General features: G+C 40.8%; 1 protein-coding gene across 1 annotated transcript in view; it reads right to left on the reverse strand.

Annotated features, from left to right (window-relative positions):
- The window catches only part of LOC126176360 (cytochrome P450 4C1-like), a 158,467-nt gene extending 148,395 nt beyond the window's left edge, over positions 1-10,072 (reverse strand). Inside the window, exon 1 of the mRNA XM_049923514.1 lies at positions 9,861-10,072. Within this exon, the coding sequence (XP_049779471.1) occupies positions 9,861-10,072 (212 nt within the window). The remainder of the gene's footprint in view (positions 1-9,860) is intronic.
- Positions 10,073-10,733: the final 661 nt, after the last annotated feature.

The following is a 10,733-nucleotide window of genomic DNA, read 5'->3' on the forward strand; positions in this document are numbered from 1 at the left end:
TGGCGTTAATGGCAGAAAAAGTTTACTGGTTGCCTACAATAAATATTAACACATAAATATTAACCATTTTCTGTGACTATTCCATTTGAATGTTGCAGTAATTCTCTCTGTCGTGTTGATAATTTATTCACGTCGAGCAAGTAATCGACTTTATTCAGAATACACATGAACAAACATACATTCAAATATGCTAGGCTCAATAATTTTTGTCCGTGACATATCTTCACTAAATTAAAAATTGTTCGCATTCCTGGCTCTGACTCTACTCCTGGAACAGCTCACCTGGCACTTGGCTGAAAAGTCTGTAACTCTATTCGGGTCGTTATGCGTTTAGGCGGCTCTACTTACGAAATGCAACGCGAGCTAAAATAAAAAGACAAAAGGACATGTTCGCTTTTGAGCTCGGGATAGTAACGGCAGAAAAGAGCAGTGCCTCTATTGGTATTGGATCGCAACATTGTTCTACTCCTTAAATCAGACAATGAATTTAAAAAACAAAAAAAAAGTTATTCAAGACTCAACTGGAAACCAGTTTCTGATTCGAATGTAGTGTGCCAAAACCACTGCTGACACGCGTCGAACAAGTTACGATCCAAACCAAGGTCGTGTTGCTTTCTGTAGATCTTGTGAAGAATGGGGGTGAGTGAACCTGTAGAGCGTCAGGGCGCTAATGACACATCATTCAATTAATAATAATTTATTAGCATTAGTCGCTCCTTCTTCTCGGCGCTGCCTAGCAGTGACCACCCTTGAAAGCAGGGCGAGTAACTTGCTGGACGCCAGCCCTGTGTTGCCTGTGGTCGGTGACGCGGCCTATAGGAGGGTACGGTGGCAGTGCGTTTCCGCAGCCCAGCGTGACTGTGGTCTTCTGTCGGACCGTCAGCGCTCTCAATGAGTGAACCTGCTCTTAGGCTCCTTCCCAGACTACTACGTACTGCTGTAGTCAGTTGTCGAGGTGGCGTGAAAGCAGAAGACACAGTAGCAACATGAAGGACAGTCCAAATTGTGGTTCCAGCGTACAGCCGGTGACGCACTACTGGTGGTGCCCCAGTAGTGTATTGGCGACACAGGCGTCCACCGTCCCAATTGAACAGCTTGCAGTCATGCAGACTGGTTCATCTTCATCCGTGTAATATCGGCAGGGCCCCGTCCTAAGTCAGACATAGTTGTAATCGGCACGGCTGTGGCTTGTAGAACACAAGTCTCCTCCACAGCTGGACGACTGTGATCTTGCAGCAGTGGATTCCAGTTTGGTGGCGGCTTGTATGCACTTGTTGAAGTCACCAGAACATCCAGCAACATGACAAAGTTGGTGTCCCATCAGTATCCGTGATGCAGATGGAATGGCCTCACTCTGAGAATGACTATGAGGAGGGTGGAGGTTTCATAGCAGGCGATGACGTGATCACACCCGCACTGGTGACCGAATTTGCTCTCGCTTTCTGAGACTATCGGCGTTGTCGGTTGCTGTAGTGCTTAACTTTGGGGTTCAAGATGTTCCTTAATGCGAACTTTGTTTGCATCCTAAAAGGCGTTCTTAAGGCGTCAAGGTAAAATTACTACATTTAGCCCCGTCACAGTAGAGCGTTCTGTCTGCTCCACGCTTTCGTCAAAGTGTTGAATCAGTGTTCTTTGTTTGCCTCTCGCATAGTCTGAAGAAACGAGCTTCCAGCTGGTTTGTACTTCAAGCCTCCTATGTCGACATTTGGCTACGACAGCGTTGCATAGCCGGCACACATCCCGCACTTAGCGACATCTTAGTCAGTTTCTAAGAAAATTGTACTCCGGGACTTCCTTAATATCCTACTGTGCAACAGTATTAACAATCTTCAAGAACTGCTCTTCTAGAGAGAGCCAAAGTAAAACGGATGAACTACAGCTCGAGCTGTAATACAGATGATTCACTGTGTCTACACCGCAACTGTGAAATAAACGGGCAAGAAATCTGAATGTATGACGCACTGAATATTAACGTTATTGTGGATATCTGAGCTTAGACGAAAAATTAAATGGAGAATACACGTAGCTCTATTTAAGTCTACCATTGTAGGCAATTAGGTCTGTAAACAGAATCTAATGACATTTAAGTTCATGTGAAATCTAGTCTCTTGGTCGTTGCAATTTAATATCCTATATTTTTAAGTGTATCCTGAAACCTTCGCAGAAAGAATTTAATCTTCAAGAGCGTTCAACACTGAAAATCTGTAAAACTGTTATAAGGTCTGAATGAATGCCGTCGAAAACAACAACAGATTTAAAAACAACTTTCAATAAAAGTTTTTAATGTGCACTTAGGTTTGTGGCAAAAGCCATTTTTTTCCAAATCCCTTCACTCCACTATTTTTTTCTCGTTTCGGCATTTGACTAATAGCGAAACGTAAAGCACCATTACCAAGAAATTCAGTCAATATGATTAAATGGTAATCCAAAAAATAGTTCTTGTCATGTAATTGCAATTGTCCATTGTGCTTGGTGCGCAAAATCAGAGTGCATTCAGCGTTTTTTGTCGTAACAATTTTGCACTTCTTCCTTGCTATTTACATTTATAGTAATGTTACAATAGTAATGCAATAATGTACAAACAATTTCAAGTGTGAACTAATTAAATATGAAAAAGTTAGAACTACGAATGAAAACAAAAAATAACGAAAGGTTTTTTTGTGTTTTATAAAATTAAAAATTTTTTTATCCATACATATATCTGGGAAAGAAACATTAATCAACCCAAGAAGACAACTCGCACTGAAGCAGACTCATATCGGGCGTGCGTATAGGTATTTAGCGATATTTCTAGCTTATTTTTGACACATGCGTATATGGAATACCACTTCATCATATATGACTGAATCTGGTATTAACAATATCGAAATGAAAAACCAGTAGTGGAGGGGAGGGTATTTAGAAAAAGTGACTTTTTCGACAAATCTGAGAGCACAGCTGTAACGTACATTAAAAACCATTGAATTTTTATTAGAATTATTTACATCTGTTACCATTTCAACGGTATTCATTCATAAATATCACATGGGCAAGTATAAAAGAACTGTGTCTCTGGTTTTGCTGTACATTACAACATATTCAAAGCTGATGAAGATCGAAGTATATAACTTGTGTAGGTTTACTTGTAAGTTCAGAATTCTTAATACTAAAAACTGAATCCGTGCCACGTGAATTAATAACAAAAGGTTATCGTAAAATTACTTACAAGGTCTTATGTCTCACGTTACCCATAGGACTTAATGCGTGTTCCAAGATGCAATGAGGAGCACTATCGACGTGGTCCCCAACGAAAGTGGAACTTAATAAATCTAGTTGCCACTGATAATAATTTATGTTCGGAGGGTGTCTGAAGACCCTAAAATCAAATTATTATAAATATAATGGTGATCAAGCTCCCACAGGAGTTATAAGTAAACTGAAATGGAAGGATACTTAAAACAATAATTTCGGTCTCACATTTGGTAACGTGTTAGAGTATACTAGTTTACCATCAGTTATACGCCTAGTGCCTCACTCAGCTGAACTCCTTGTACCAGTTTTCAAAGTAATACCGTCTTCATTAATACAGGAACACGAGTCTGGTGAAGATCGATGTGGCCTCGATGACAACAATTTTGCTACTGAAGATGATTCCGTTCATAAGGACTTTGAGAAGCAGGAGTCGACCGATTTTCCACGACATTTGAGACTACCCGAAAAAGCTTCGGAACTGTTACCATCAGGACTGCACTAGAAAAACTTGCCTTATAAAGGAGCTAAGGTGTCCTACTTTCGCTTTAACGGAATAATTTTGGGAATTTCAGTCTATAACGCAACTGATGAGGAGACTGTTTATCGAAAGCTCAAAGCAGAGTTTGAAGTGCATCCTCCTTAGCAGTAGAAATCTGTGCAATCCCCGTAGCCCATTCAGTTTGTTTGCATGAGGAACATGAATACATAGGGAAATTCATTGATCTGTAGCAATATAAAAACTCCAGAAAAAGCTATAAGCTAAAATTTTACTTTAATAGGTTTATTTACAGTTTGATAATGAAACGGTGCTATTTTTATGAACACAATTTAACTTGCAATAACTATATGTAGTCTTTGTATGAATAAAACTATTCTTTGCGAAGAGTAGGTCTATATTTGGTAAGTTTTGCCTTTATATGCACATTTTGTATGACTTTTGGGACAAAGATTTGGTGTCCTGTAACTTAAAAAGCAAAAAGTAAATGTCTGAAGATGGCCTTGTAAGCCGAAAACCGTTTAACACAATAAAAGTTATACTGTGGAAGAAAAGCAAACTGGTGCTTTTCATTTATTAAAAAGTTTAAATGCTACCCAAAAACGTTAGGCAACAACAGGTCACAGATCTTAGACAATTAGACTGCTGGTCTCCAGTGTTATGATACCAAGAAATAATAATAATAGTCAATGTGGCTGATAAAAAGTTTACAGTAAGATTACAGAGTGGAGAACAAAATTAAGCTCTTGCATGTAATGCAATTCTAATTACATTGCGGTACTCACGGTTCACCTTTCCGTGTTGTAGCTAATTATATGAAGCATACATTTGCAGCTGGTTCTCATTTAATATAATGATATATACTGTTCGCTCTTCCTTTTTTTCCTTCCAACCTCTGGTGCGTAAACGCACGCCGTATTTGCATAATATTATTCATATTAAAGCTCCAATACTTGTGTCAGTGATACACGTGAAAGGACTTATAAAGCAGCATCGCAGCCGATGTTTATTAGCGTTCAAAGAATCACCTCGATTTTTTTCAGTCAGTAAACCCCAATGTTTCAAAGAATCAAATTCACACGTATAAAACGGATTCGAACGTCTGAGTTAATGTGTTATTTCAAGCATGTATACAATAAAACGCTTAGCAACCTTTGAAATTGGGCTTAAATTTTGTTGTAAGTCGTTAAGTACTCCTATCATGAAACACTGGAAGAATACTTTATAAAATGCGTGGCACACAAATGCAGACTTCATACTTTATTTGGAGCTGTTTCGGTCGTAAATTGTGTTCACGGTCGTTGTAAAACAAATAAGCAGCGAGCATTACGTACACATTGCATTGCAGATCAATTTTTCGATGACCGACAACATAGTTTATGAAAGAAACATAACGTAATAAAATATAAAATATAAATTCAGCATTTGTATGTCAAGCATTTTAGAAAGTATTTACTAGCTGATAACTGCTGCAACGAAATGTTTAAATCGCTGAAAGAATAGATTCCACGTAAACTGCGCTCCATTTGAAGCGAAAGCTAGTTGTTCACGAATTTCACTGTTTATGACATCATATCTTCTGAACTGTCACACAGCGATTTAATTTTGCGGGTACATTCTGCAATTTATGTAGATAGTGTCTGTAAAGTGTTTTGAAAATAGAGTAATAGTAAAGAAGTAATAAACTGAAACGTCAAGTGTGATTTTAAAGTTTTCGTGTACGGCGTTTTCAGAAAAAGCTCTGAGAGATATTCAAAGGAAAAGAAACGAAAGAGCTCCGTGAGTATAACTGAAGCTTCTGTTCTCCACTGTGTCCTTCAGTTCGTCGTCCAAGCTGGAGCGCTTCCCTCTGAGATGATTATCAGCGGACCAAACACATGGAAGTCGCAGGGGGACATGACCGGACATGCCCAAGCTGCTAGCGTTTGAACTCTGCCATTACACTTTGTGTGACCTTGAAGACGTGTGAATGTGCGTTATCATTGAGCAGAACTACTCCTTCCGTCAGAGGCCCAGGCCGTTTGTTCTTGATGGACTTGCGTAGACTACGGAATGTCTCACAATACACGCAATTGTTAATGGTTTTCCGTGCTCGAGGAATTCGACGAGTGTCGGACCTCGGACGTCGAAAAGACGGCGAACTTCACCTCGCCTGTTGACGGCACCGCGTTGAATTTTTTAGGGGGCTGATGACGCAGGCTTCATCTCTCACTACGTTATCCTAAACCCGCGTATGCAAACTTGATACGCTTTGTTTGTCAGGACGCTTCGTACCTTTTAATTTGAACACTGCTTGCAGTTTTTCTCGCATTTAAATGTTTAAGACGTCATAACCCATGACGTAGTGTTTCCAGTACGTTCAGTGACATAAGTCGATGCTGCCTGCAAACTATGATGAGAATAGAGTTGATAGCATAGAATTCATAGATGGAAATGTCATGCGTGATGCGTAAGTTTGCTGCATGAACAGTGAAAATGTTTTCCTTCATTCATTTTCTGAGCTGACAGAGACATAAATGATGGTAAATGTTTGAAATCTTGTCCAAAGTTTGTTGAAAGTTGCTAAGTGCTCTCATTCCCAAGTACTGGATGAGTATCGTCCAGGTATTAGCGCGCCGTCAGCTACACTGCTTCAAGACAAGCACGCAGTTTCTATCTGTAATACTTGTCTTATTTTGTTAAACTCTTAAAATAAAATCTCTTAAGTGTAATACTTCAATATTTTAAAATTTTAAATCCGGCGCCGGCCGTTGTGGCCGTGCGGTTAAAGGCGCTTCAGTCTGGAACCGCGTGACCGCTACGGTCGCAGGTTCGAATCCTGCCTCGGGCATGGATGTGTGTGATGTCCGTAGGTTAGTTAGGTGTAATTAGTTCTAAGTTCTAGGCGACTGATGACCTCAGAAGTTAAGTCGCATAGTGCTCAGAGCCATTTTTTTTTAAATCCGGCCGGGCTGAGTGGACCCGTGGTTAGAGACACCATGTCACGGATTGCGCGGCCCCTGCGGCTGCAGATTTGAGTCCTCTCTCGGGCATGATTGTGTGCGTTGTTCTTAGCATAAAATAGTTTAAGTAGTGTTTAAATCTAGGGACCAATGACCTCAGCGGTTTGGTACCTTAGCAATTCACAAGCACATTATCACATTTTAAATCTGGTTATCATCTACGAGAAAAATTTAAAATCAAGTTTTTGTTTTCCTTGGAAAACGTTAGATAGGCAATCGCCAACAGGTACTGAATTCCGATTTAACGGTTTAGCTAAGTAGACAAATTATGTCCGCTTTCGAGATAGTCTATCTTGTTTCCCCTCACTATTTTTATATCAAGGCAAGCCACGCATTTATTATGGTATTTGACCTGTGTTTAAGCTATACGGGAGTCAAATCATTGTCCAGCCATTCATATTCTTAGTTCGAGTATAATAAAATTTCTAGGCGCTTCAGTCCGGAACCACGCGGCTGCTACGGTCGCAGGTTCGAATCCTGGATGTGTGTGATGTAGTAGTTGTAAGTCCAGGGGACTGCTGAGCTCAGATTTTAAGTCCCATAGTGCTTAGAACCATTTGAATAAACTTTCTTGGGACTGAGACGCTTATATGCACGATTCAGCATGGTTTTAGAGAGCATAGCTGGTGCGAAACTAAGCTTGCTCATTTCTATCAAGATATACGAGTACTTCGAATAATGGTTGTGGGACAACAGGCAGATTCAGCATTTCTACATTTCCGGAAAGCATTCGACATGGTGCGCTATTACAGGCTGTTAATGAAGGTATGAGCATATTGAATAAGTTCGCAGACATGTGAGTCGATTGAAGACATATTAAGTAATAGAACACCTCGAGAGCTGATCAGAGACAAGGGTATCGCCAGGAGCGCCCCAGGGAAGTGTAATGGAACCGCTGTTGTTCTCTACACGTATACATAAATGTGTTGCAGGGCAGAGTCGGCAGTAATGTGCGGTTGTTTGCTTATAATATGGTGTACGGTAAGGTGTCGAAGCTGTGTGACTGTAGGATGATACAAGACGACTTAGACAAAATTTCCGGTTGGTGTGATGAATGGTAGCTACCTCTAAATGTGGAAAAATGAAAGTTAATGGGGATGAATAGTAAGAACCAGCCTGTTATGTTCGGATACAGAATTACTAGTCTCCTGCTTAACACAGTCAAGTCGTTTAAATATCTGGGCCTAACGTTGCAAAGCGATATCTAATAGAACGAGCTAGTGAGAACTGTGGTAGGGAAGGCGAATTGTCGACTTCGATTTATAAGGGAGAATTTTAGGAAAGAGTGATTCACCTGTAAAGAAGACCGCTGTTGCGACCTATTCTTGAATACTACTCGAATGTTTGGGATTCGCACCAGTTTGGATTGAAGGAAGCCATCGAAGCAATTCAGAGGCGGGCTGCTAGATAAGGTGTACCCAGGAGAAGGTATAAACTCAGATCACAATTTACTGATGATGAAGAGTCGGCTGAATTTTAAGAGACTATTCAGGAAGAAATTACTGAGGATTGAAGAGAGATGCTTGGCGTTCTCTGAGGCTATAGATACTGCGACGGTGAATACCTCAGTGGTCAGTTCAGCTGAATGACAAAGGACATCTCCTGAGAGGGTAATCACAGAAATTGGAAAGAAAAATATAGGTGCAAGAAACGTAACTGCGAAGAAATCATTCCCAACAGAAGAAATACTTCGGTCGATCGTCGTAAGAAGGAAGTACAAAAAAAAAAAGTCAAATACCATCAGGAATACAGAAATACAAGTCAGGAGTGAAATAAATAGGAAATCCAGGAAGCTAAGGTGAAATGGCTACATGAAGGGAGTGAAGAAATCGGAAAAGAAATGGTTGTCGGAAGAACTGACTCAGCATATACAAAAGTCAAATGAACTTTCAGTGAAATTAAAAGCAAGGTGGTAGCATTAAGAGTGCAACGGGAAGCCCTCTAATGAATGCGGAGGAGAGGGCAGATTGGTGGAAAAAGAAAAGTGAAGTCGGAGAAAGCTTGTCTGATGATATGACAGAAGAAGAAACAGAAGTCGACAGGAATGAAGGGGTCAAGTGCTAGTCAGAATTTAACAGATCTCTGGAAGACTTGAAATTAAGTAAGGCAGAAGAGGACATAACAAACGATCGAAATATCTAAAATCGTTGTAGGAAGTGGCAACCAAACGACTGTTCAAGTTGGTGTATAGAAACTATGAGACTGGTGGCGAACCATCTGACTTTGGGAAAAAAGTTATCCACACAATTATGAAGTTAACCAGGGCAGATAAGTGCGAAAACTATCGCACAACCATCTTAACAGCTCCTGCACCTACAAGGATATTATACAGAAGAATAGAAAGGAAACCTGAGGATCTGTTAGTTGACGATCAGTTCGGCATTAAGAAAGGTAAAAGCATTGGATAAGAGGTTCTGAGGTTGGGCTTGTTCATAGAAGCAAGACTGAAGAATTTGATAGGATTTTGACGACCTAGAAAAACCGAAACTGGTAGTCTAAGGACGTAACATTTGGTGATCATAGACGGAAATAAAAATATTGATTCTACACTTTCTGGATCACTGTCCGATTCGCTATCATGTCACATCGTGTGAGAGCTAAAGCGTTCGAAAATGTAAAAAGGTGCAAAGTGATCGAAATTCTCAGCAGAACAGGAATAAGCTATAGGAAGAGAGGGGTAATATACTACGTATGCATGAACCGCCGGCCGGAGTGGCCGAGCGGTTCTAGACGCTACAAGTCAGGAACCCCGCGACCGCTGCGGTCGCAGGTTCGAATCCTGCCTCGGGCATGGATGTGTGTGATGTCCTTAGGTTAGTTAGGTTTAAGTAGCTCCAAGTTCTAGGGAACTGATGACCTCAGAAGTTAAGTCCCGTAGTCCTCAGACCCATTTGAACCATTTCTTGCAAGAACCAAGAAGGAACAATAAGACTGTAAGACCAAGAACAAAGTGTTTTGACTAAAGAGAATGTAAGACATGGATTACATTTCATGCCTAGTTACCTTTTACGGAACTGAACAACATACCACTAAGAAATAGCTGCAGAAAAAGTACTGTCTTTACTACGTTGCACCAAGAAATAAACTAGCAACCAGTAGCTATGTCAGACGGAATATCTCTCCCGACTTACCTGTAGACATTTCCGTACAGTCTTTGCAACTTGTTGCAGTGTTCGTAGACAACAGGAAGTTTCCGAAAGAAGAGCAGGTTGCCCAGGATGGGGAGAGTGGGTGGTCCGGGCACCCCAGTACGCAGCCGGCTGGCCCACAGGTATCCTGCCGCTGCGAACAGCACGGCAGCCGCTCCGGCCACGATGACGCACAGGGTGGCCACGGCACTCATCTTCGACAGCCAACAAACAGAACTGAACGAACAGACCGTAGAAGTAAAGAGAGTGGCCTTCAGGTCGCACGAGGTATGTCAAGCTTCCCCCTCCTTCTAGGTACCCATTACGACTTGAGGTGCTGATCGCAGCACGCAAAACGTTTCGCAAGGTACCCAGGGAGCGTCGCACTGTAGGCGGGGACAGAAATTTCGTATCATTCGATTTGCCTTAAAAAAAAGAAAAAAAAGAAAAACGTTTCACATTGACCCAGTAAAGCTACATCCGTTTCTGTTGTTAGTTTCTCAGTAAAACTTTTAATATCTGCATAAATAAAATAAAATAAAACAAAATAAAAAGCTGTTTTGGGATTTGCACGTATTCTCCGCTCTGCAGTCTTCCTCATTCGATTTTGATTCGGTAAGAGAATATCATTTTTCGCATCTTATAGCCACACATTGCTGCTTAATAATGAACTTGTTTGTTTTTTTCGTTATGGCCCATAGTCTTTCTGATACTTCGAAGTACAGTAAAACACTACGCATATTTTGAAAAGCTTTCAGTGAAAAATGTAGTCGTTAGCCACGTTACGTTTGGTGGGTTTTAGGGCATAGACTGTTGCGTATGAAATGTAGGTAACATACTGTTTTTAACGGTGGTAGGAGGGTCATGTCTGTTTCC

Source organism: Schistocerca cancellata, chromosome 3 (assembly GCF_023864275.1).
Source record: "Schistocerca cancellata isolate TAMUIC-IGC-003103 chromosome 3, iqSchCanc2.1, whole genome shotgun sequence".
Classification (NCBI taxonomy): Eukaryota; Metazoa; Arthropoda; class Insecta; order Orthoptera; family Acrididae; genus Schistocerca; species Schistocerca cancellata.